Source organism: Fundulus heteroclitus, unplaced genomic scaffold, assembly GCF_011125445.2.
Source record: "Fundulus heteroclitus isolate FHET01 unplaced genomic scaffold, MU-UCD_Fhet_4.1 scaffold_586, whole genome shotgun sequence".
Classification (NCBI taxonomy): domain Eukaryota; kingdom Metazoa; phylum Chordata; class Actinopteri; order Cyprinodontiformes; family Fundulidae; genus Fundulus; species Fundulus heteroclitus.
In genome coordinates, this window is record NW_023397018.1 from 1,112 (window position 1) to 29,053 (window position 27,942).

At 38.2% G+C, this 27,942-nt stretch overlaps 1 protein-coding gene across 1 annotated transcript; it reads right to left on the minus strand.

Moving 5' to 3' along the window:
• Window positions 1-2,411: 2,411 nt before the first annotated feature.
• On the minus strand, window positions 2,412-26,017 carry LOC105919749 (synaptotagmin IXa). The gene is made up of 7 exons (XM_012855127.3): window positions 25,354-26,017; window positions 17,249-17,744; window positions 16,229-16,784; window positions 5,245-5,365; window positions 4,975-5,146; window positions 4,604-4,733; window positions 2,412-3,043 (listed from the first exon to the last, which is right to left on the minus strand). Exons 1-7 carry the CDS (start codon window positions 25,499-25,501, stop codon window positions 2,975-2,977), a joined length of 1,692 nt encoding a protein of 563 aa, XP_012710581.2. The 5' UTR covers window positions 25,502-26,017; the 3' UTR covers window positions 2,412-2,974.
• Window positions 26,018-27,942: the final 1,925 nt, after the last annotated feature.

The following is a 27,942-nucleotide window of genomic DNA, read 5'->3' on the forward strand; positions in this document are numbered from 1 at the left end:
AATTGCTCTGAAATGATTTTACTCCATTTTCAATGACTGAATGTCTCTCGACACTTCAGATTCAGATTTAGCAGCAGCATGTAACACTGCTTGAAAGCATAAAATTAATTTGTTATGTCTGTGAATGGTTCTAATTTTTTGATGAAGGAACTGCCATTTTAAACATCTCTTCTTTTTGGCCCTGAAAATAAACCTACTTACATGCTTTAGTGCTTCCAATGTAGCCTGGTGGTAATGGTATTTGCATAAATCAAAAGATGAAAAGGTCTTTTCCAGTAAGAATATTTTATAGTGATTTTAGTCAACATTTAGTGGCTTTAGTCAACATTTAAAGGAAAACAACAGAAGCCTGCATCCTATGGCCCCATAACCACAGTAAGTTGGATGGTTGTTGTGAGACACAGAAAGAAGAGGAAATTGTTAAATTTGTTAATTAATTTGCAGGTTAGTTCCAGGTTTCTACTCACCAAGTGAGCCAGTCATTATCCATAAAGGTAACGCCAGTACGGTGCTTGCTGACATGTTAACAAGTTAGAAACCATTTCAAAGTTTGTAATTCATTGACTTTTCTGACATAAATCCAAAACAAACGAAAGCTAAAATGTTTTGTAATAATGTATTGTGAAGTGTTCTTTTCCAGTTTTCAGAATTTCATCAAAGTTTAGCAATATGCCTGGCAGATTATCTATGTTCTTGCACAACTGATTTTCTTAGCTGCCCTGCATTTTTACAGATACGTGTCATGATCCTGGTGTGTGAGTTTGGTATAATCACTATCCTTTGTTGATCATTTTCTGGTTAGGTCTTGCTCATTTTATAATCTTGTGTGTTCATCATTGTTTGAATAGTGTGGCCAGGTTTTTTTTTTTCATTTCTTCGTTTACTTTATTCTTGTATTCCTGTACACTTGAATTTCTGTATCATTCCCCCATGTGTTCCTCTTTGCCTCACATTTTCTCTCCATTCCTCCACCTGCCTTGTCCCTCGTTTCTCCTCTGTATGTGTTCTCTCTGGTTCCATTTGCTCTCTGCTGGTTTCTTTTGCTTACCTTCACAGTCCTAGGACTCCTAGCATGCTGTTCCTCCATGCCTAGTTTGTTCCTGCATTTTGTGCTTGATTGTCTGCTCATGTTTCCAGCCCTGCTCCTGAGTTATTGCCAGTTTTTTATTTCTTATTTTCCTTATTAAAACAACTTTAATTTGCCTCGACCAAGATCTGCATCCTCCTTCAACCACATAGTGACAGGTATGTGTGATCCTGGCACAGATGATCCCTGTTGGAGGGCATATGGCTGGCCGGCGGCAGATTGCACACCTGTCTGTAAACTCCCCCTCATCAACTGCTGGGGATTTAAAGAGTTGGAGATGACTTCACTTCACCTGATGATCTACGTTGTTGGTTAAAGTTTCCGTGCTAATTACGGACTCCTTTGACAGAACCCTTTGAGACAGATTGCCAGAAAATCATTCACACCGCGGTCGTTTGCATCTTTGCCTTCTCCAGGTGTCGTCCATCTGCCCGCTCTCCAGCTCTCTGTCACACACTCCTTGGATCACAGGACTCCCCTGCTGTGCATCCAACAAATCACCTCTGGATTACATATCCTCATTGAGACATCTCTATCCATACTGTACAAACGCCTCAGAAAATCCCCACTTTTGTTCTAATGCTTGTAAATATCGCAAATGAATCCTGTTGCCTTTTACATGCAGGTTCCTGTGTTTGATTCTGCATGTGGGTCTGGAAAATATCTCAAAACATGACATGTATTTTTACATAGTCTAATCTTAAACCTTAAAAGATCCCACTCCAAGATATGTATCTTGATACCTCTGTAACAAAATTGAAACAACATGAATGAGTAATGCTTTGTCAACATTTAGCTTTTTACTTTGCCTGTCAATTATACATGTTGGTTCTTTTGCACTGCTGCCATAAATCTAAAATAATACCTTTATACTAAGATTATATGGATTCTAATTTTAGAATTTTTGCATTTCATAGTTTTAGGAACATGGTTACATATAACACATGAGGTCAATAAATTTCCTGAAATTTTTAATAATACTCCAATAAATTGCTTGCACTGTGATGAGGCCTATTTGTCAGATTAAAAACCTATCTTGAAAATAACAACCTTCAAGCAGGTATTAAGTATACTTTTTAAGACCATATTACTCAATTATTATTAAATTGGTCTAGTGCAATCTCATCTTAAATGTCGTTTCATTATATTTAAGAGGAAAATCATTTGCATTAACAGAACTAAAGGTTCAAAACATAAGTCTGTGTGTAATCTGTGTTTCATTTGGTGAATCGGGTTACTGAAGTTAACTTTTCAATAATATTCTAATTTGTTGAATATGACTTTATGTGCAGATGTACAACAACCAAACAGGAAAGTACAGCGATTATTTTTTGTATTTCTTTATTCAGTTCTAACATTCAACATATTTTGCTTACATATACTTTGTATGTAAATTAATTGTTACTCCACACCAACAGACAGAACAACACACTGCAATGTAAAAATAGAAACAGAAGCAAACAAACTAGTAGATATCCCACCAAACCATGATCTCATGCACCATTTCAACACCAAATAAAACAAAGGAACATATGGCAGTTCAACTGGTTTTAAGTACATGTTGCAAGTACAGACTCACTTTTTTTAAACAAGTACCAAGACTATGTAAAAATAAATAACAGTATTGTCTGTATAAATGCAGGAATTGCACAGACTTAAAATGTCTGCATACACCTGTTTTTCTAAAGAAACATCATAAAAAAACATCCAACTTTGCGATCATTCTACATGCAACATAAGACAGTTTGCATTTCTCCTTTCCATAGCTGTTATTAAATTCCTGCATTTTTAAAACCATTTTTGAACAACACTCAGCAGCACGCAGCAAGAGCTTCACGTTAATCAGTATTTTGATTTTGTTTTTTGTCTTCTTTTCTTTGCTGAAGGCTACGGAGAAGGAGGCGCTTTTAGGGAATTACAAGATCCTCCCTGGCTACTGCTTGTAGTCCCCTGGTACTGTAATAAACAGAAAAGAAATAGAACAACAGCATGGAAATTAACTGATATAGAAATAAGATAAATTAATAGAGGAACTCACAAGCAAGTCAGAGAAGCTAATGGATATTGATAAAAAGCAAAGCATTTATTTTAAATACCTTTTTTCTTCCTCGAACCTATTAGCAAATATACTTACCACGACAAGAAACTGAACTGGGCAGTAAAACAAAGCAGGAAAGTTTGGCCTTTATTTATTTTTAATACATTTTCTACACCGACTGCCATCTGCAAGCAAAAATATGAAAGCTTTTCAAAACAAAGTTGATTATTTGGCATGTGCATACATAAATATGCACCTCCGGGTGGTACAAATAGAGATTTTGGCTGTTTAGTGAGTAAGAGAGACTGTGCGGTTTATGGAAAGAAAAATATAACTTGGCCTGGATTCACTTGGGTATGTGTGTAGTTTCTACACAGATTTGGGACAGATAGCCTTACGTTTGACTCTGCAATTACTGTATTTCTGAAGATAAGTGCTCGGTTTACACAATTACTACAGGTTTCAGAACAACTGCAAACCATCAACTTTCCACTGTTGAGCTTGATCATGCAGTTGTTTTACCAACAAGCTGTGGTTTTGGTCTCCACTTTTGTATCATGCTCTCATTTTCCAAAAAAAAACAAAAACATCTAGTTTATTCAAACACAATTTTCTAAACTGCAGCTGTGCTGCCATGTTCACTTTAAGAGAAGATGCTTTATTGCTAAGAATTTATTAAGACAAGCAAATCTCATTGAATTTTCTAACCATTATGAACTTTAATATCAATCACGACAGTAAGAAACCCTAAATGCTTAGAGCTGCATCTGATATGTTTGCACTGGATGAACCAGATGTGAAAGATGTCTTGGTTTTGTTCTCATCTGTTAAAAACCAAGTGAAAGATGCACTTGTTTTATACGTCCATCTCTTATATATTAGAGATGGTCAAGCTTTATCATTAAGTATCTTCTACCATATCAAATCAAACATATTTTTTGCAAACAAAGTTGTATCTGCGGCAGTTTTTAAAAGGTTCCTTGCAAAAGCATATTGATGTGTCAGTAAGAGCTGAAAAGCTTACCCATGTCTTTGCAGTGGGAAATATTTGATTTTTTTTGTTCAGTTCCAAGCCACAACATTTTGTTTACCAATAATTGTGTCAGAAGTAAATTTTCTTTAAAAGATCAAATAATCACCAGTTCACTTGCTTTCATTGGAATGTGACTATACTTTATTTCAAATATAAGTATTCAGAGATCAAAACATTATGGTCTGTAGCTGTGCAAATAAATCAGTGATGATTATATATTTATCAAATGTATCAATATAAACCGTAAGAACTTCAATAATCTGTTAGAAATTCGATTGAAGCAACACTACATTTCAGTAACCAAGAAGAAGGATCAAGCTTTGTAAAAGTTCCCAGTTTTGAAATGGTTAGTGGCAAACAAGAACAAAATGTTCACAACTGAAACCTGGTCAGTCCTTCACGCCTGGAAACATCTGTCATATCCATTATTGAGAAGCCAACTCACCTCAACAAGAGGATGCCAGTGGGCGACAGGTTTCCGTGGATATGTGAGCATTTCACTCCAGTGTTCTCGACCGAGGCTGTCTGCATCATTGCCAACTCGACACACACCAATGACCTCATTATGGCCCACACTATAGGCGCAGGAGGAAGAGAGAGGAGAAAGAATGTAATCTCAGCTTGCCCTCCATTCTAGGTCAATGCCATGTTACATTTTTTATGAGAAAACTTTTATAAAGCAAATGTCAATAATATTCTGACTTTAAATCAGGATGTACACATCCTTTAAAAGTGCTTTGAGCACAGTTTTATCTATTTATCCTGGTAGCTAACTGATGCAGATATGGAATGAGTTGTAATTTAAAGTAACCGAACCGATCATAGTCCATCACTGCTATTAAAAGGCTGATCTGCTCAATGTTTTCTGGAAGGACATCAAAGACAATAGCCTCATTATAGACTGGATTTAAGGTGTTTCGCTTCGTCGATGTCTTCCTCTTCTTTAGTCTCCGGCCCTCACACATCAGAGAAACCTTCACATATGGATCTTGAAAAAACACACAGAAATAAGGATGGTGAGCATTCTTTTCTGTCTTTAACACCAGTGGACCTCTCCAGAGATTGTCAGTATCTCATTTAATTTACCGGATGCACCAGTTATATCCATGGCCTTAAGATTACGAGCTTGTATCATGGTGATGGTCAATCTGCCGGCTGTAGGCAAGTAGCAGAGGGAAAACATCAAATCCCCAAGGTCCACGTTATCCTAGAAGACATCAGAAACACGTTTACTACCACCAAAGTTTAAATCTTTACATGCTACTTATGTATGCATACTAGCCAAAGGTGAGCAATAACAGCAGGATTGTCTGACATATATTTACAATGCTTTTCCCACCTTTTTTCAAACTAAAGAGTCCTGTCATATGCTCGGCTCTGATAAAAGCCTCCCGTATTTCAGCCAGAATGCAGACTGCTGCTTAGATTCAGCTCACTTATCACCTGCACTGAAAATAGCTCCACCAAAAAGTGAGAACCACAAAAGCAGACGAAATGTGTGGTGAACACTACTCCTACACTCTAATATCTTGCTGAGTTATGGACGTGTTTGTTTCATTTTATGTAAGTTTAGCCTATTTAACGTTTCCATGTTATGCTGCAGACATTTCATGCTAGATTATTAAATTAAGAAACATAAAATCAGAATATAGGGATGCACTATTCTATTTTATTCAATGCTAAAAGGGGGTGAGGAGGTGCAAAGATCTGCACTCAGGACCCAGCATTTGTGATGAAAAGTTTAATCTTGCAAAAGTCTTGAAAAGCAGTTTTACAGTATATCGAGTCTGTACACTTCTTTTTGAATTTCAGTTACAAAATCACCAATGTGTGGCAGGGCATTCCACCATGTGATCCCTGTGTGAAAATTATTTCGTGTGATCATTGCAAGTTTTCTCTGTGCCTGTAGGGTTTTCATCAAGCAGAGCAGTTTCAGCACATCCTCTAAAATGATGCATGTTAAATTAACTGTAATCAAATCTGTCCATGGATAAACTGATGATCCTTCTTTTGAGTTAGCCCTAGAGAAGCACAGACGCATGTCAGCTGGGAGGAAACACTCACATAACGCGTTACGGCCTGGATATGGAAACTCGAGCCTGTGACTTGGACAAAAGTCACACTTGATTTGTAAAAACATAAATACCAATCTTAATTTAGCATTACACTGTAAAAACTTGAGACTTGACTCGGAAACAATGTCTGGGTTTTTAGTCACATGAACTCTCTTTATTTTATTTAATCGGAAGTGAAACGAAGCCAGTGAATGAAGATAATTTCATTATATGAATAATGATGATCCCTCTGAGTACTACATGCAAATAATTGCTTGACATGGTAATGTTGTGCACAGCAAGTATGGTTTCTCTCTAATGTGTCTGCCAGCATGTGCCAGTGGTTACCAGCAGTTTCTAAGATGGTTTGTTTTTCTACTTATGCTGCACTCATAATAGATACGCACGTATTCTCCTACTAAAGGGTTCGTGTGGTGCATTAACCAGGATTGAGGTATATGGTTTGATAATAGTGCGAAAGGTCTCTCAAAATGAACCCTGCATAAAGATCTTTGTTTCATATTGAAACAAAACAAACTTCTCATAGCTTTAACGACTTATTCTCTAGCTACATAAATTTCATGACAAAGAGAATTTGCATTCTTCAAAGAAAAAGTACTTACTGTTATATTTATCTAGAAGTTCTACTTTTTTTCCCTCATTCAATCACTACATTGTGTCATGCTCTGCGATTTGTAATGATTTGTATATTTGGAATTTTGGAGTTTTCTATTTAAACAACAAAGTTTAAAATTACAATCTAGTAAATGGGTTCCAAGTACTCTTGGAAAACCACTGACTGAAAGTAAGCAGAAAAAAGCCTCTATCTCTATATGATATATTGTGTAGTAAAGGAGTAGACAATTTGAACACGGGGATTAAGAAGTGTTACTTATGTCAATATAAAGATTCTAAGAGTTTTTCAAAAATAAAAAGACGTCCTGTTTAATTAAATTAGACATTCAACATGATCCGTTTTGGTGGCCTTAGGATTGCGTCTCTGCTATTTGCAGATGACGTGGTCCTATTGGCTTCATCAGGGCGTGATCTACAGCTCTCACTGGAGCGGTTCGCAGCCGAGTGCGAAGCGGCCGGGATGAGAATCAGTGCCTCCAAATCTGAGACCATGGTCTTGAGCCAAAAAAGGGTAGAGTGCCTTCTCCAGGTTGGGGAGGATGTGCTGCCCCTAGTGGAGGAGTTGAAGTATTTTGAGGTCTTGTTCACGAATGAGGGGAAGATAGAGCGGGAGATCGACAGGCGGATTGGTGCGGTGTCTGCTGTGAAGCGGGCGCTGTACCGATCTGTTGTGGTGAAGAGAGCTGAGCCAAAAGGCGAAGCTCTCGATTTACCGGTCGATCTACGTTCCTACCCTCATCTATGGTCACGAGCTTTGGATCGTGACCGAAAGAACGAGATCCCGGATACAAGCGACTGAAATTAGTTTTCTTTGTAGTGTGTCTGGGCTCTCCCTTAGAGATAGGGTGAGGAGCTCAGTCATCCGGGGAGGACTCAGAGTAGAGCCGCTGCTCCTCCACGTCGAGAGGAGCCAGCTGAGGTGGCTCGGGCATCTGGTCAGGATGCCTCCTGGACGCCTCCCTGGTGAGGTGTTCCGGGCACGTCCCACCGGGAGGAGGCCCAGGGGAAGACCCAGGACACGCTGGAGGGACTATGTCTCCCGGCTGGCCTGCGAACGCCTTGGGATTCCCCCGGAGGAGCTGGCCCAAGTGGCTGGGGAGAGAGACGTCTGGGCCTCCCTACTGAAGCTGCTACCCCCGCGACCCGACCCCGGATAAGTGGAAGACGATGGATGGATGGATGGATGGATGGATGGATGGATGGATGGATGGATGGATGGATGGATGGATGGATAAAAACAGTCACACAAATTAAGGTACTGAAAATAGTGTTGCTGTTTACTGTGTTATTGGGCTTTTATAGCTAAGAGACACTAGCATAAAACAATGAGATTACTTTATATGCAATATAATTAGTTATCTAACAAAGTTAGGGGTTATCTATATATTTAGATAGCATGGTTCAGAACCCACGAAGAACCTCCGGGTTTTACATGCTTCATGTCCCACTGTCAACATGCATCATCGAAATGCACAACAAAGGCAAACAATTTTCGAATCTGCTTGAGGTTCCAACTTAAAAAGCAAATAATGTTTGATTATTGTTAGTTGTTTTTCATATTACAATAAATGTTTCTTTTCTTTACCATCTGTGGAATGTTATGCATTATTACATTAGGTTTAAAAGGTAAAGTCATCATCATAATAAATAAATAAAAATCCCCTTCAGCAGTAAAAGCTATGCATATCATGTGTTTGTATTACCAATGCCATTTTCCATATCAGAAAACATAACACATGTTCTACCATCAATATACAATCTGCTTCTGCTTTGGAGCTCAACGAGCCGAATCTGGCAACAAAACAAGCAATATGGTCCCTCCCTCTGGCAATGACACTCAATGAAAATTCCATCATTTATATCAAATCATCCCTCCTGCTGTAGTTACTGAATCTCCTACCTTTGTTCTATTGCCCAGAGGTAATTTCTGAGGGGATTCTGTACAAATTCTGTGGAAAAGGCATTTGTGCATGTTTTACAGTCTGTGCTCGAACAAGGCATACAGTCTGTGAGCTGTATCTGGTTTCTCTGAGTACTGGTGGTGTGAAAGAAAAGTGTGAGAATGGATGATGTTGGATTCTGTTAATCACTGGTTCTGGACAACATCGACTTTCAATTAATCAAGGGCATAAGTGTTGGCATTAGTCCACATAACAACCATAAGCTGGGAGTTTGCAGAAAAATATCAATATGTTTGTCAATATCCCTGTGAAGTCTCTATCTGGCAGCATGCTGGTAGAATATAATGTCCATTTTTATTGCTATTTTTATGTCTCTGTTCTCTTCCACATTGTAATATAACTAAAATGTTATTGATTTATAGTATTTATTGATTTTTAACTTCAACCTAGTTCAGTTTCAACAGTTGAAGTACAAATGGTTGCATGAAAAGGACTCCTACACTTTCCTACACTCAACAGAGTTTGTATGGAGGGCTAAGGGGGACAATATTAAACAAATAAATATATCATGAAATAAAGAAATGTAAATATACCATGAAATAAAAAAATTACCATTAAATAATGAAATGTAAAATGAAAAAATTAAATGTAAAATGAATTAAATAAATGTACGATTTCTTTATTGAATACATCATTAAATGATTGAATGTGACATTGAATTCTGAAATGTACAATTAAATAATTAAATATGCCTTTTAAATTGTGATATTAGATAATTAAATGTATTTTTTGTTAAATAAATTAATTTGAATAATACAGGAATAATACAGGCATATATAATTATTTCACTTTGTATTTATTTGTTTCATGGTGTCGCACAGCAAGACAAGACAACTTCTTCTTTGTTGAATATTGACTCAGAGGTGAACATTTTGCTGTAAAGTGCAGAAATAACTTCAATCATGTGTTGCAATTTGTTTACAACACAGTAGTTGAGCAACTCCAGCCTCTATATCCCTAGTTTGGTCTGAAATATCCAGAGAAAGTTCCAGAGAGAGCTCGCTGTGGTTGTAGTCCAGGAAGCTGTGACAGACAGGATCAACATTAGGCCTGCCCACTGGCTAACACTGGCTAAAGTTCTCTCACGAGATATTTCAGACCAAACTAGGACCATAGAGGCTGAAGTTACTAACCAGTGTGTGATAAACAAATTGCAACACGTTATTTCTTCACCTTACAGCAAAAGATTTACCACAGAGTCAATCTTCAACCAGGAAGAAGATATCTTTCTTGCTCAGTGTGAAGCACCTAATCAGGCGTACCAGTGCCAAAACAAATGATAAACCCAGTACAGCCAAACAAGCCAAGATAAAGATAGCCAGAAAGATGACACTGAAAGAGACTACATTAGAATTACAGGAGGATTCATCCTCGATCTCAATAGGACAAAAAGAGGTCTCCCCTTTAACTTCCAAAGAGAACCAAAAACCTCTATCCCCACGGACACCTGTCCAGACCGCACCCACCTCCCCTTTTTCTCCTCAAAGCCCAGATTCCCCCTTCCTGGAATTCACACACAACATGAAAGAGATTTTTAAGATTGGCCAACAGTTGACGTCCTCTCCACATAGCCATTCTGAGAACTCTAGCTCTGTGACTAAACCAGCATCTTCCAAAGGCCGCAGAGCCCCAGATCCTCCTCCTCTACGTATCAAGGAACATGCCTGTGCTCAGGACTTTCAGATGACCTCTCTGTGATACACACCGGGCCTTAGCAGCAATCTTATCAGATCTGATAGTTTCCAACATCAGCTTGTGCCTTTTGTCAGAGATAGCTAGGAAATATCTGTGATAATATGTGGCAGAAATAAGGAAACCAAAAGGATAACAAACAGGAATAAACTATCATACTTAAAAGTCATGAATTTTCAGATGCAGCCTACCACAAAGACAATATCAACCACTAAGTCATATAAACTGGCTTTATTAAACATTAAATCTCTGTCAGGAAAATAACTTTTAATCAATGACTTAGACACTGACAATAATCTTGATGTTATGTTTATAACAGAAACATAGTTACACAAATTTAATGAGGCACCTATTGTGATAGAATCAACTCCTCCAAACTACAATTTTATTTGTGAGAGCAGACAGCGAAGGAAAGATGGAGGAATGGTAACATTGTTTTGTGATTCACTAAAGTGTAAAAAGGTGTTTCTGGGAAAATTCAACTCTTTTTGAATGTTTGGATCCCAAGGTAGAGAGCCCCGTACAAACTATATTCTTAAATGTTTACAGGCCTCCTAAGTCCATTTCAAACTTTTTAATGATCTTAATGGCCTCATATTTGTGATATGTGTTGATTATAACTGTTTTATTATTGTGGAAGACTTCAACTTTCACGTTGACAACCCGGAAGACAGAGGTGCAAAAGAACTGTGTTACACACCTAGATACCTTTGTTTAATGCTGTTAATGTTAAAGTCCACACACAATTTTAGACTTAATCATCACTAAGGGTCTAACCATTTCCAAGTCAATGTAACTGATGTTGCCATATGTGATCATTTTTCTGTTACCTTAAAAAGCATAATTTCCAATGACTCATTCAGCCAAAGGGATATCATAATAAAACAAATCTTTAAGGACAATGCCACTGAAACTTGTATCCAGACTTACTCTGCTACTGCAACCTTATGCTGTAACTCAGTAGATGAACTAGTAGGTAACTTTCAGTCTAATTTCTCAGACATCATTGACTGCATTGCTCCAATTAAATTGAAGGTTGTTTCTGGGAAGAAAAGAATCTCCTTGGAGAAGTGCTCCAGCAGTTAGACATGAAAAAGGGGGGTGTTGAAAAGCTTAACGCAGGTGTAGAAAGACTAGACTCCTGGTTCACTATGACAGCTAGAAAGAGAGAATTTACAGATATAATTAAAAAAGGCAGGGTAATCTTTCTTCTCTGAGATTATCAACAAAAACATTAATAATGCTTGTATTTGCCACAGTTAAACAGGTAAACAAATTCCACTGTGTCCGTGGCTTCTGAACTCCATTCCACCACGGCCAGCAGGGAATTTGCCAACGTTTTTACTGAGAAAATCCTAAAGATTAGAGGATCAGTCTGTACATCCATATCAAGTTCAGAATCAAAGCTGTCTCCAACTAGAACTTACCTTTACAAAATTTTCCCATTTACCCAAATAAACTACAAAAGCTTAGAGTAAATTGTTCACCAGCTAAGTTCCTCCTCCTGCTGCCTTGATGTTTTACCCACAGCTTTCATCAAGAGGGTTTTGCCTGTCATAGCGTCTGATTTGACTCAGATAATACCTTTATGTAGGTGTTTTCCCCCAGTACTATAAAACAGCAAATATCAAACCACTATTGAAAAAGAACAATTTGGACGAACTACTTCTGCAGAACTACTGGCCCATCTCAAACCTCCCTTTTATCAGTAAGATTATTGAAAAAGCTGTGTTTCAACAATTAAACACCTTCTTAACAATGACCAGCTGCTTTGATGTTTAAAAGTCAAGTTTTGGTGCTCACCACAGTACAGAGATTGCCCTTGTCAAGATGTTGAATGACATCCATATATATGCAAACAGTGGAAGAACCACAGTGTTGGTACTATTGGACCTTACTGTAGCATTCAATACCGTCGATCACCATAACACCGTAACACCAGTTACCATAATTATACAGACGACACACAGCTCTACATCTCCATGCCACCAGGTGACTATGAATGACTCGTTCAAGCTCTGAGTAAATGCTAAGAAGAAACCTATGCATGGATGTGCCAAAATTGTCTTCAACTGAGTAAAAACAAAACTGAAGTGATAATTTGTGGGCCGATAGAGGAGCGATCAAAAGTTAGCTCTCAGTCGCTTCAGCTAGAAACCACTGATCAGGCCCGAAATTTAGGTGTAGTGATAAACTCAGACCTGAACCTCCAAAAGCATCTAAAGACAATCACAAGGTCGGCTGTCTATCACCTGAAGAACATTTCCAGGATTAAAGGACTAATGTCTCAGCAGGATCTGGAAAAACGAATGCATGCGTTTATCTTTAGTAGAATTGATTACTGCAACGGTGCTTTCACAGGCCTGGTAAAAAAGTCCATCAGACAGCTGCAGCTGATCCACACTGCTGCCTGCATCCTCACTAAGACTGAGAAAGTAGAGCACATCACCCCAGTTCTAAAGTCCTTACACTGGCTCCCTGTATCTCAGAAAATATACTTTAAAATATGTTAGTCTATAAATCACTGTATCAACCTTCCAGACCGCTAAGGTCTTCTGGATCCAGCCTACTCTGCATATGTAGAACCAGAACCAAACATGGATAAGCAGCATTTAGTTTCTATTAGCCACTTACTGTATCTGGAGCAAACTTCCAGAAGACTGTAAAAGTGCTGAGTTCTTTTAAATCAAGATTGAAAACATAATTGTTTAGGGTTGCCTTTGACTGTTCTAGTTAAACTGTTAACTGAAACATCATTAGTTTAATTTTGTAGCCCAACTGTTTTTAATGTTTGCTTTTAGTTTCCATTTTCGCATGTCTTATTGTTTCAATTATTCTACATTATATTCCAACTTGCTTTTATTCTATTTTATTTTCCTATGTTTTGAGCATGTAAGGCACTGTGTTGTCTCTGTACTGAAAAGTGCTATAAAATAAATTTGCCTTGCCTTGCCTTACTTTGCTTTGCCTAGCAGCTGCAGCAACGGGCCGTTTTGAAACTGCAGTCTGTGTGTATGTGTTGTTCCGATTTTAAACATTAGGTGTCATTATTATTTATTGTTCCTTAAATACCCCCCCCCCCCAACCCTCCATCAGTTTGGGGCATAGTGCTGTGATTATAAAATATCAACAGTTTCCTCAGCAATATCATAAGTACTGTGCTTAACTTAGCACCAAAAAACATCCAGGATTCCACAAATATTGACATTACCCACTGTCTGACGTTATGGGTCAGAGGAGAAGTGTGGTGACTACACCAGTTTGGCCGGTGGAGGGGGAGTTTAGTGAGGAGGAGGAAGGGGCAAGCTGGGGGCTTGTGTGCGCTGTGGATCAGGCTGGTGCAAAATTCTCACAAGAACTCAGATAAATGCACATCAAACTTCAAAACACGTTTGGGGGCAGTTGGTGGCAGAGAGGGTTATTTATTTATTTTAAACAAAGTTTAAAGATGAAAGGGCTCCAGTAGAAAGGCCACTTTTCTCATCCAGGGCAAAAAGACATGAACTTGAGCACCTGTATTCTATCTGTGCACATGCCTACCATGATATGACGGCCACTTCATTTAAGCTACCAGATGGAGGAAAATTGTTTCTTAAATGTAGCTGTCACATAGAAAGCCATGTTTTGCACATCAGAAATCATGGCAGTCAGAAATGCTGTTTAATCATTTTGGTCGAGAGGAGTGTCTAAAAAATATGTTATCAAAATGTAAATTGAGGACTACATGCTTTCATAACTGTTGAATCAGTCAGCCACTGAATTTGGATTTCTCTTAGACTCTTAAAGGTGCACAGCCATGTTATTTGACACGTTTTAAATGTATACGTCTGTAACTCTCTCTGTTTGCATACAAAGTTTTTATGAAAGACTATCACGTCCTGCTGGCATATTAGTTATTATTTTGGTGTCTCACACTTTGCTTTTGCTCAATGTGTTAGTAAATAAAGCCCTTCATGTTTATTTATAATAAAAATGGAAGTACAACACTGCGCATGCACAGCAGGGGATAAACCAGGAAGCAGCTAACGGCTATTAGCATCTCCCAGCAAACTGTGGAAACCGAGAAGAATGGTCCATAATCCCATGAAAGAAAATGCAAAAAATATATATGACTCCAAGATAGACAAGACTGGAATAGCGCTGAAAATATAAAAAGATAGATAGATTGGTTCTAACGTTTATGCTGTGTCTCTGTATCTAGTTATGAAGAGGAATTTTATTTCTGCGTAATGTTCTGAAATGAGGCTCCTAGAGTTGCTCTATATCGGTTTATTTAATTAATAACGGTTGGTCTTTCAGAGGAGTCATGCTGGGTCCATCATTATTTAATTTAGATTTATTAGTCACCAAATGGCTTTCTAATAGTTCTGTGGTACTGCCATTAGATGCCGCCACATCTGTTTACATCTGCTCATCCTGGTGCTGGGGTTGTGTTTAAGCTCATAAAGGACTATCAACACACTATCTGGATGGCTGCTTGGTGAATATAACCTTATTTTATTAAAATCAACTGGATTTTAGTCTTTTTAAAAAGCATATAATGTGGCTATATGCCTTTAAAACATCCACCTTGTCTTTTATGAAGTATAGAAGTTTAATGTATCTATTAGATATTATAATCCCAATCTATCCCCATTGTTATAGAATGACTTATTGCTACTGATCTGTTGTCTGGTACAATGAAAAAATATACAATTTCTGTATTAAATATGGTTAATCTATATTATACAGTATCTGATTGATCTGAGATTTGTGAATATCAAGGAATGTGCTTTGACCCATTCATTGGTGTTTGTAGCACCAAATATGCTACACTGACTAGAACCATTGCCGATCAAAACCCCTTCTGTTCACAAAATTAAAGTTAGAGGTATGCAACTTTTAAAATAGCTTAACTTTTACAGAAAGTTTCACCAAAGATCAAAAATCAGCCTGGACATTTTTTTTTATCTTTAAATAACAAAAAAAAAAATGTCATTTGTTTATAGAGATAAACTCTGAAGAAAATGACTTCAAAGGATCCAAAGGAATGAGGTACAGACATAAATAATTTCACATGGATTGACTTACCCACACCGACAAACTCTAATCTACCAACCCAAAAACTAAATGATCCACAAAACTACAGTAATGATCTTCATTTCAAGCAATAGCGGGTGTGATCCTAAAAATATCTTCACATCAGAATTTTGTCAGCCATGGACAGCTACAACAAATAAACTGATGTGGCAAATGCTCTTTTATCCTGGTGAGTTTTCAAAAGTCTTGCAAATGTATGTTTAGTTGTAGGGGCCTGGTTCCAGCAGAACTAACTGAACATAGAGAAATAGCAGCAGACACAGACTAAAATAAGTCATATGTCTGGCAGCTATGACCATTAGAAAGGATTATGTTAGATAGGCATCTAAAGGACACAGTTTGTGTTTTTTTCTTTTCTTTTTTTCAATTATATCTCGCTTCTGTTGGTTACAATACTATTCAACTTGACTGTAAAACGATCCCCTTTCCAGTACTAGCCTAGAGTGCTTCTTTATGCTGTGAAGAACCTTAGAGCACAAGTGTTTATAGGAAAAGTGAAAATTCAACAGCCTGAAAACAAAAGAAAAATACGGTGAAAAAACTTTATTTGCTTAAATTCTAGAAACGCATACCTTCTTTTTATTATTTTCCTTTCAATAAGCACTACATAAATTAGTAACCGAGATCTGAATTATGGTGCTAACTTACCGATGAGACATATTGGACTTCCCGGCAGAGTTTTGTCTCTCTGGGAAAATCTGCCAGATCCAGAAAATTGTCCACCACCACTTGACCGATGATATCATGTCGTGAAAAGCGATCAAAGTCGTAGACGCTGAAATGTAGCTTACGTGTGGGAAGCTCAGAGTAAGCCACGGGAAACAGGAAGACTTCATCAAACACAGGGTTGAGTGTCTTACGGTGCACCTTGGTCTGGTGTTTGGTCTTCCGATCAGGCAGCAGGTAAATCTTAACATAGGGATCAGAGGTACCAGAGAAATCCTTGGCTGGGAGGTCCTCCGCTTTGTGAATTTTAACTATCAATTGTTCCAAGTCGCAGTCAAATTTAAGAATAAAGTGGAGGCGCCCACAGCCCCCACCTCTGCGGCTGCCTTCGTCCCCCTCAAGGGAGCGCTGCTTGTACAACTCGGGTTTGAGGCGGCCAAGTCCCAGACCCATTCCAGTAAGAGAATCCTGTCTTTGGAACTGTGCCACGTTGAAGTCTGGGTTAGAGAGGTTCATATGTCTGCGAATGGAACCTTGACTGTGGAGAATAAAAAGATCAATTAATCATCTTTATTTTGCCATTGCAACCTACATTCCAATGACATTTGTCATCTGCATTTAACCCATCCCTTTTTTAAAGGGCAGTGGGCTGCCGCAGTGCAGTACCCAGCGAGCATTCTGGGACTAAGGGTCTTTTCAGGGACCCTGAGTGGGTTTCTATGGAATCCGCATTGGGGATTTGAGCCATTTCCATGAATCAAGCGCCCTGCTGTAACCACTAGGTCACCACTTCCATCAAAAGTCAGCATATTAAAAAAATTCAGAATACATCAAAAAGAATTGTCAGCACTAAGCTTCAACATAATTTTTTCCCTTTGTTAAGGGAGAAATATGAGGGCAATAAGAGTAAAGGTAAGGTGAAGATAGTTTTCTTTAAACATTTTAAGGAAGACCTATTAAGGAAGATGGTGAGGTAAAAATAACAAGAAAACCAATACTGACCCCATTTCTGAGACTGAGCAACCACCTGGTGCTGGTTCTGTAGTCTGCCTCTGTATCCGAGGGTTAGTGTGAACTCCATTCTCCCGGGTTTTACTTTCAGCATCCAGTGGTATGTCTGGAGATGTGTGGCTTATCTTCATAGCTGCCTCTGGTGTGGCCATCACCACAGGTGGGGGTGACACAGGAGTCATGGGAGCCTCCACAGACACAACAGAGGCCACAGGGGTAGGCTCTTTGGTGACAGAACAGTGTGATGACTTACGGCGGTTGAGTGTCGGAGGGTCTACAGCAGCATAAACCGGCTGTTTGGGTGCAGGCTGTGAGGGCAGAGGGCTCATGGTCGGGTTTATATGCCCTTGAGCCTCCTTGGTTGTGGGTGAAAGCCCTCGCTCCCTCCATGGTATCCAGCAGAGTTTCCAAGAGACAAAGAGGGAGACCCCAAATAGGGCCAAGCCACAGGCAGTGACCACCAGTGATAGCAGACTCACCGAGATATCTAAGAAGAAAAGTAAGGGGAAATTGGAATTAGATTGTGATTTCACTTGTAATTTTATTTCAGGCCAACGCTACATCATTGCAATCAAAGCTTGACAGTTAAAAGGTAAGAATATTATCAACTTTTAATTCAACTACACTATTTACCAGTGGGTTATTTAAATGTAGTTTTTGCTACAGAAATCCTATAATTTAGCATGCTATTTATGAATTACTGAGGAAAAAGTTTGACTAGCATTGTTTTACTCATTTTTGGTGTGGTGATGTTTACTCCAGTATTAACTTCCATAAAGTAAGAACATGTTCACTGGATTTTTTTATTATCTTCTAAGCCAATTAATTCCGGCCAATGATAATTTTTTTTTTCTAAACTTGCTGTTTATTCATTGCAGTAATACTAAATCATTAGTATTGCCCTTTTTTTAATTTACACTTTTCATGTTAAAATTATATGACTTTTTCTCGAGGAAGAAAAAACTTTTGATCAAACATCAAATTTCAGACAATGAAAATCTGCTACTTACACCCAATGTGTTTTGTCTCACACTGTTCAATATGCTTTATTTGTCAAATACAAACACTGGATTAATAATGTGCAGAAAAAAACAACAACTAACCAATGGAGAAACCTTCAAATATCTCCAGAAGGCCTCAGGTACTGCTGATTAACACTTTATTGAAAAGTAAAATGAAAGACTAACTCCATGGAAGCAAAGTGCAAAGAAAATAAATGTTGGAAAGCACTGCATTTTTATATCCTAAGTAATGTCTTATTTACCTTCCCCAATCGATAAAATACTTTAAAAATCTTTAAAACAACAGAACATAGTTCTGGTTCTTGTATTTCTTCTATTCTTCACTGTGTTATCTGACACAGAAGAGGAATGTGCACCAGAGTGTAATTTGGTTCTTTTTGCTGATGATAGACGAGGAATGGTTTGCGAAAGCTAAGGCAGTCGTAGTTTTCTCATTACACTGTACATTCACATGTATAAAAGAAATGTATCACTTTGTAGGAGCAGAGCTGATATCTTACCTAACTCAGTCCATAATAGAGTACCCCAGGCTGTAAACATTTTGAAAATAAATAGCTACATGTACATTTGTAAAATTTCACGATCGGATTAAAATGTATTTAGATTAAATAATCAGATTGCACCATTTATATGGGCACACAATCAATGCGATCATAATGTGCACATATATGCACCTGGCTTTGTTCAGAATATAATCACTCTGACATGCGCAGTTATCAAATTCCCCTAAAAAACACAGAAGGAGAAGTACTTCCGTCTTTGCTAAACAACAAAAAATAACAAAGCAGTATTAAAAGAGTTTGACTTCCGAGTGCCCAGGATGAACTTGCACCATGTTCTAATTACAAACGTTACTGAGTAAGCAACAGTTTTGAGCTCTTTTATTTTTTTTAATAGAAAGGTTGTATCAGGAGCCCCGATAGTTTTGCTTCCCGACATATTTCCGCCACTCACCAACGCGGAAATACATCACGTTTGCGTCGGGCACTCGGGTCATTTTGACACATTCATAATAACCTCAGCCTGACAAGCGTTTAGATGCATGTTGATTAGATTAAATCGGCATAAACCACCACTATCATTGGGGCCTGCCCTTGCAATGCAAAAGAGAGCAGAGCTTTGGCTCTGGTTCGAGAACCACACACCACATGCAGGCCCCTTCTAAATTTCTTCAGAAATGTTCTAGTTTGGATTACAATTTAATTCCGATTGAGTTGTATTCCGATTACTTTTGTCCATGTAAAGGTAGCTACTGTGAACCAGAATGTACTTAAATATTCAGTGTATTATTTTGAGAGGAAAGGAAGATGAAATGCAAATTACAGCAACCCAAAAGCAGTGCCATCAAATGAGACTAAAATTGTTCCTGTTGTAGACTAGATCGTCTAGATCAAAACTAGATCAAAACTTGTTTTTATTACCTAAATGTTGAAATAATGAATAGATTATTTTAAAGATAAACCATTTAAATTCAAAGATTAACTAACAAGCTACAAATACACACTGCACTTTCTAGAATTTAGTTCTTATAAACCTGTGAAAACCTTATAATTTTATTAATCTTCACAGTTATGTAGAACTTTGTGGTCATTTTTATTCTTATGACAGTACTGCTTTTTTGAATGTATGGCAAGTATACTAAGACTTTAATTTGATTACTTAAAGGGGCAAAATCCACTTTTCTAGCCCATAAATAGATTTTGTTATGTGCTTAGAGTCTGCAGGAGTACAGAAAATTTTAATGCAGTCTGTCCAGGAGCTGCATAGATAGCATTATGTTCCACCATTTTTCATTTACCAGAGCAATTCTGTAGTTCAAGCTGACTTGTAGTCAAAACTACAAGTGGATAACTCAAAATGTTCAGTTGTTCTTAATACCATCCCCCAGCCAGCATGACACAAAAACGGCTGATCCGGGTGGAGTCCTCTGCCCCCAGGAAAGGGGTGGGGTGTGAAGCACCTCCATTAGATTTAAAGAGTCCATACCAAAATGATGCCGCTCTCAGACACAACTCAGAACAGGGGTTAAAAGGGAGGAAAATCACATGTCAGTAAATTAATAGTGGGGGTAAATTTAACGAGGAAAATTGCAGTTCCACTTCACATAGACTACAACTGAATTAATTACTTGTAAAAAAGGAAGATTTAAAAAGCATATGTCCAGTTTAAAAAATGTTTATTCCATAGTTTGTGCCATAAATGTATACACGTAACTGTTTAAAAAATGTCTCTATCTATGTGTCAAAATCAAACTAAGAATAATATATTGGCAGCTGGAGTGGTTCTCTTCACGTTTGCTCCATCTGGCCTGGCATTCACCATCCTGGATGAGGCCATTTGCTGAACCACTGCTGCCATCAACCTTATGTTGTCCTGCTATAGATGATACACTTAGCCCTGTCTTTCAATGTTTAATCCTGTTTCTCTCCTAGACACAGCTATTGGCTACTTGTATACTACAACAAACTGCATGTGCTCTCTTTCATCCTCTAGACTTGAAATCTAGCTCAAATGTTTTCTCCTTAGTTGTGTTTCTCTCCAAGATGAAGCCACTAATGGACCTAGCACTGCCATTCTGACCTCTTTTTGTCTTCTCAAATCACAGGTCGGTCATGGCAGATGGCCGTTCACACTGAGTCACACTGTTAAAGGGAAGTTCTGTATCAGCTGTCGCCACGTACATGGCCAGTATGAGGGAACTGCTGCTGCTGTATAAATAAACTAAACTGAATTAAATTGAATTGAATTGTCTTGAACATGGTGTGTGCCTCTCTGCTGGCAACTGAGAGTTGGTCCCACAGGAGACAAGCCTGATAACTAAGAAATCTACCTCCCATTCTACTTTTAGAGTCTACTGCTCTTTTATGAACATATGGTCATGGTGTTTCACATTTCTACCTAACTATTTTAGCATAAGTATCATGAAACCCTGGTTTGTTAGTTCCTTTTTTGTTACAAGAATTTTGTATTAGATGCATACTGTAGATAACATGAACTAGCATAATTTCTTAAAATGTTTTTGTCTATATCAATCAAGATGCAATCCTAAAGGAAATATAGTATTTTATTTTTGCTCCTTTTGGAAGGGTGCTAACAAAGTTGAATGCATATTAAATGTTTTTCTTTGCCATAGAAAGGACTCCTGGATCAGTGCTTCTGTACTTTTGTTTGTGTGTATGCCTGTGCCTGTGTGCTTTGTCTTCTCAAACCCCCCCCTCCTTTAGTCACGGCAGATGGCTGCTCACAGTGAGCCAGATTCTGCTGGAGGTTTCTTCTTGTAAAAGGAGAATTTTGCTTCACGCTGTCGCATCATGTGTGTAGAATTGCTACAAAGTTAGACTCAATAAAACTGACAATCCCCTGTTGCTCCATGCTCTTCCAGTAGGATTTATAACTGCAAGTTAGTGATTTTTTTGCAGCCAGCTGGGTTTTCTTAAAAATGTAGTTTTTTTTTTTCATTTGAATAATAAACAGAATTTTAGTTTATTATTAAAAGTTTAGTTCTTGTTAAATAAATTATTGCACTCTTAGCACTTTACTTTTCATTCCCTCTCTTCTGCTTCTCATAATTCAAACAACTTTAAAGACATGTTTCATTGATGTCTTCTTCTGCCCCTTTTTATGCAAACCTTTCTGATGTTCTTACTACCTTTTTATTGTTGTGCTTTACATCCCACTACTCACACTTGTCGTAGTAACATATTCCTGAATATGATGTAAATGTCTTCCCTTTTGTTCACTTTTCGATTTTCTTGCTACATTTGATTAGATTTTGTCCCAAGGGACACACAGAGAAAAATGTCACTTACTTTAGACAGTACCCATATCTTTTGTTGAAACACACCATGTTTTCTTGCAGTGTTTAGTGCCATTCAACTAAGTCCTCCATCTGAGACATTTTATTTTTCCAACATTGCAGCAACATTTTATATTGCAATAACAGTCAATGAGGCCCTGCAGAATGGTCCTTTGCTATGATTTAGGTTTTCTATGGAAGAATAAACACAGGCTGTATATCTCCATCACATAGCATTTCCCAATGTGTCTGCTCAATTTGCACTGGTCCGCCACTTTCAAGTGTCCCTTGTGAATTTATGAAACCTTTGGCAACCCATGTCTGGCTAAGCTTTGGACAGCACTCCTTAAATGCAGCTAGTAACCCGTTCCACCCTGCCTCTCTTTGTGCACTGCATGACTCTAAACGCTCATCAGTCCTGGACATGTAAGTGCCTTCTAAAACCCCACCCTCCTGCACTGTGTTTTCTAATAGCTGCAGTACCTGCTAAATCCACCTGACCATGTCTATTTTTGGATATGTGGTGGCAGTGATGCACATTGACCATTTTTATGCTGACTATGCAACATGCCAGTAGTTGCCATTTTAACAGAGCAAAAATAGAATTTAGTACAATAAATCTGTGTATACATTATGTGCTCAGAGGAATATATAGATTGGGTTTTGTAAAATACCTTGATGGAAATCTTTGATCATGTGCGGTGTGGTCCTATTCTATATTAGATTACTCTGGCCGTTTTATACCCTTTGTATATTTTTTTGTCGCTCAGGAAAGCCTTCCTTCAAATCGTACTCCCGGTGGGGTGGCTGCCTGAGCTTTGCTTAGTGAGCTTTGCTCAGTGCATTACTTTGTCTGTGTGTAGGCGCAGTCATAAGAGTTAGCACAGGAACTTAGACCAACTGTCCTTTCTGTGCTGTGAGAGTCTGTGAACACCAGAGTAAGTGTGATCAGGGAGAAACTGAGGGATTTGCCATCTGAGGATGCTGAGCCCAGCTTGGCAGAATGCCGAAGGACTGACTGGTAAAGAGGAATCCACAGACATCTGGGAATACTCTGAGACAGCATCACAATGGAGAAGGTGGACCAAATTTAGAGCACAAGCCCTTCAGAGGTGCAATAGTGTAGGAGGTGAACAAGTGCTTAAATAGAAATATGCAACATTCTAGTTGTAAGATGTTTTTTTTTCTCAATGCATAAAATACAGCATTACTTGATTTTCCCGTTGTTAATGAAAAGTTAGTATCTAGGGATAGCATCTTGGATTTTAAATGATTGCCCTCCAGGTCTTGCTTGTTACTTGGAGTTCATATTCACCAGAGCTCAGTTTAAAGCTTGGCCCATGGTTAACTGGGGATATTTTAGGATTCTGATCATCAGCAGTTTGTGTGGAACTTTCACAAGCAGCAAGAAATTTTGCACAAATGCTGGGTTTTATAAAACAACCTATATTCTTACCTACATCTTTAGCTCAGTGTTTTTATAAGGGATATAAGGGAACTTCACGCAAAACTATGTCAAAATGGCAAAATAAGTTTGATTTGAAATGCAAAATCATTTTGTTTGTGTTCAAGATTGATTTTGTTTGTGTCACCATATGCCAGACACACCATATAGTAAATCATTTGCTCTACAAAAAGGAAATGTCAAGGTGGTATTTGATCTTATCCTTGATATTATTAAAGCTATAGAGCAACAGGTACCAGTCCAAAGTGGCAGCTGTAACTCAGAAGGACTAGGAGGGCACATTAAAAAGTCGGGGTCCTCCGGACATCCAAGAAAAAACCTGAAGAGAACAGATTGTCCATTTTAGAGCAGCCTTTCGGACACAGAACCAGAAATGGAGCATAACTCAATAATTATCATACTGACAGAGATGAAGATGGACGAAACGCTTTAAAAGTAACACAAGTTGGTTCTGTGGAAGTATACAGTCATGTGTAACCCAGTAAGGCACACTTTTCAATTCTGTTGTGGAAGTTCCGGGGCTAAAAGCTGACAGATAAAGGGTGGATCTCATTTCCCCCTATTCATTTGCTTATTAAACTGCATCCCTAAGACCAGTTTTAAAAGATAATGAGACTAATTGAGCTATGAACATTAATACAGTTTGATATAGCTTAATATCGCTACACTTGTCTGACAAATGGTCCTAAATATGTGATACTTGACTGACAGGTACTATTGGCAAAGTCGACAATATGCTTAAAACCTAAATAATTTGTAAAAAATAAAAATAGTCTTGGCTAGTCAGAGGTCTTTAGATATGCTTTTTTTTTCAATGGCTTTGTCATTCTGTTATGATGCTAACGCCATGTTGAATAAGCTCACCCAGCTCTTTTAAAATTAATATTTAACATCGTATGATCAATGAACGCCTTGTCTACTTTCACAGCTCTACTCTTCTAAAAGAAATAAAAATAATAATAATAATCTTCAATAAAGGAATGTGATGATAAGGAGGTTTATTCAGGAAATTAAGATATAAATGGATTTGGGTAAAAAATAAAAATGTCACAGCAAGAACAGGAAGCCCCAAAATGGCACAATTTTATAAAATCATTAATCATCACAGATACTTATAGAAAGAATTATGTTTGTGGATGATTGCAGAAATTATGCCCAGCTATACCCAAGAATTGCTTTTGTGCGCATGCGCACTCAACCAGCAGAGTCAGTCAAAAGAGGTTCAAAGCCTTAATGTGTCAACATAATCCTGGTTATTATTTTATGACATTTGACTTTTGAGTCTGATCGGGTTTCCAAAAAGGCCAGCTTTTTATTTCTCCTAGGCTGTATCTTTAAGTTCGGAGAGGAAATTAAACTTTTAAAGAAGTAGCAGCATCTCTGAACTGTGAGCCACAAAGATAACTATGGACTGCATGCATGCTTACTCAACTGATAAAGAAAGGAGCATTAATCATATTACCTCATGTGGGAGTAGCAATATGAAACCACGTCAGGAATGAACTTCTACATAGATAAGTTCCCTCTGGCGAGACCCAATTTAAAATCGCATAAACGAAAGATGGTTTGGAAATGATTTTTTTTAAAAGACATCCCTTTAACATCAAATTGAATTTGGTATTTAGAACTGATAACTTAGCGTAAGGGATATAATGGAAATCAAAATTCTGATTAAATGGATCAAGGAAGCGCTCTAACCCCGAAGATCCGGCCACCTATCGCGTTTTAGCCGGCTGGTTTTCAACTAAGTCACATGCCCGCTCCCTCCTGATCAGCTCCGCCGCGTAAAGACAGCGTGCAGATGATGCCTCACCTGAATCCGAATATCGTGGCCTGGCGAGGTCTCGGAAATAGTAGATAAAATCCAGACAGTTTTCGTTCTGCACTTTCCCCTTCGAGCAAAGATCTGATAGGAGTTCGAGTGCTTTTTGACAAATCTCGTCATCTCTGTCTCCAGGCATTTCCCACCAGCATCGTTATAAATGGACGGTCTCTCGTCGGCACCTATTCCACGCTGGTCAAGCACGGTTTCTGGAGCGAACCACTCACCCAGCGGCACGCCTTCCGACGCCGTACTTTACTAGAAACCGCGAAAAAGTGACAAGTCCAAGTGATCCAGAGAGAAACCAACCTATCCCACATGTGGAGCACGAGGAGTTATTTTATATAACATTAAGTGAAACACGCCTTTCACTCCACTGCTCTGCTGAAAGCCACCGGTTGAATCCACGCACCGCCTCTGCGGCGCCCTGCGCTGTCCACTGTTCTGAAATGTGTGCGCGTTCTCCCGCTGCAATAAAGCGTTTGGATCACGGGCACTTCTGTCTCCAAATCATCGTATTTAAGCTACGAAGCAGTGCAAATCCCGGGATATGCTCAGCACCTTTATTCTAAGCAGGGAGTAAAACAGCCGCATTTGTGAGCTTTATAAGCAGTGGGGAAAAAAAGCCCCGATCGCTTGTCTTACAAGCCTGGTGTGGTTTTACGTTCCTGCACATGGCCAATCAGAACCTACTTTTGTCGCTTTGTGAAATCATGTCAGCCTTTCATAGGCAAGACCGCTTCACACTCAGAAACCCTGAAATCCGTACGATGCCGTTTATGTAGATTGCCTTAGAAAACCGGAATTCAGACCAATTTGTGTCACTACACAGACAAGTTATGCTTTTCATTGATGTTTTCCTGTTACAGTCCTCGAAAGAGACACATAAATGCCAAGACTGATTTATTTCCCAACAGGCCAAACTAATCAGGATGCATTCAGAGAACGAGGCAGTAATCTATCTTCCTGTCTATAATTTTTCATGATTTCAGATCGTTTCTTGCGCTTCAAAGATTAAAATTAAAATCAGCCTCCCACATTTCTCATGGGACGATTAGTGTCAATACTCCATCGTATTGTTGTTCAGTAACTATGTGCGCACTTTATGGTTTGGTTCTCATGGGAGCATACGGTCAATTTCACATCCACTGATTCATTTCATTGATTGACAAGCCCACTAATTATGGTATGTAGTGTTAGTGCGCACACTATTAATCTCAGAGAGGAAAAGTAATAACTTGTCATTTAAAGGAGAAAGCAAATGTATACTGCAAGCTAATGTGATTATCATAAATTAACACATTATTTATTGTTTGATTAGACATATTTAGAAAGCAATAGATAAGAGAAGACACTGAGAGGATTTTTCAATGAACGTCCAATTTTATCTAACCGTCAGTTGTATTTATTTTTTATTTAACAAGGGACAAACAATAAAAGGATAGCTGAAGAGAATGTTATGTTAGGAATGAATAAAAAAAAAGATGAATAGTCTCGCTGTGTTTGTGATTTTCATGCTCCTCCCACCAAGAACAGAGCACCCAGCAGACATATTCCATCAAAGATAAATACAACCCATAATGAGCTGTGAATTCATGTTGCACTGCTATTCCTCCACTTTTGTTTGCAGAGTTTGTTTTCATCTTTTGTCACATGATCCCAGAATGAGAAAAGATTATTAGGTGAATGGATCTGAAACTTTTCAAAAGAAATGTAATGTGTGGCATTTACTATGAAATGGCTTCAAAGTAGATGGATAGGAAATGTAAATGTAATGCTTTTATACTGTCCATGAATGTTTTCCAACTTTAGACCATACTGAAGACTACTTGTGCTTAAATGTTCAATGTTGCTTTATCAATGCCCATGGGTAGATTTGTTAATAAGGGATTATGATGAATTATTATTATGACTTACAGACAGTCTGTGCCTTATCTATACAGAATCACCAGCTCAATTTTCTAGATAATACAAGAAATACGGCCACTGAAACGAGTTGAAAGTGGTATTAACCTCTTTAATGTTTATTAAACAGAGAGTGGGCACACTTCCCGACAACACATGGGTAATTTAAGAAATATTTCCCTTTTGTTTCCAAATAGGAGCAGTCTCAAAGTTGGAAATCGGGTTTCAAGCGAATGAAAGTCACATCTGGAGTGACAGAAGTTTACAATGATACAGCCACTAAAGAGGGCTTTGTGAGGCATACTGTTATTACCTTGATGGAAAGTAGTTTTTATTTAATTTTTTTTGTGAGATGGCACCCTGTCTTTAACACTTTAATTTAAGATATAAAGTCATCATGTTATGAATAAGAAATTGGCTTAAAATAGAATTGTGAAGAAAAGAGGGAAAAACTGAAACAGACAAAGAAATTGTGACATTTTTGACTTAAATTAATTTGTGATACCAGCTGTAGCACATCAGACCTTCACTACCATTATGTCTGAGAGCTTTCCACCACATTAAGCATCTCGAAATACATATTTGATTAAGGTTATTTTTAGTTGTTGGTATAACTGAAATTATACAGATGATGGTTCAGTGCCACATCACTCTAACCCAAGATGCCAGTCCCTC

What these genes read in the sequence shown, in the direction of transcription:
- LOC105919749 (XM_012855127.3), bottom strand. Translation starts at nt 25,501, where the DNA reads ATGCCTGGAGACAGAGATGACGAGATTTGTCAAAAAGCACTCGAACTC. An exon ending in AAGTCCAATATGTCTCATCG is followed by an intron (nt 5,366 to 16,228) that starts GTAAGTTAGCAC and finishes GATGTCTTCTAG; the next exon opens with GATAACGTGGACCTTGGGGA. An exon ending in GGATATAACTGGTGCATCCG is followed by an intron (nt 5,147 to 5,244) that starts GTAAATTAAATG and finishes TGTTTTTTCAAG; the next exon opens with ATCCATATGTGAAGGTTTCT.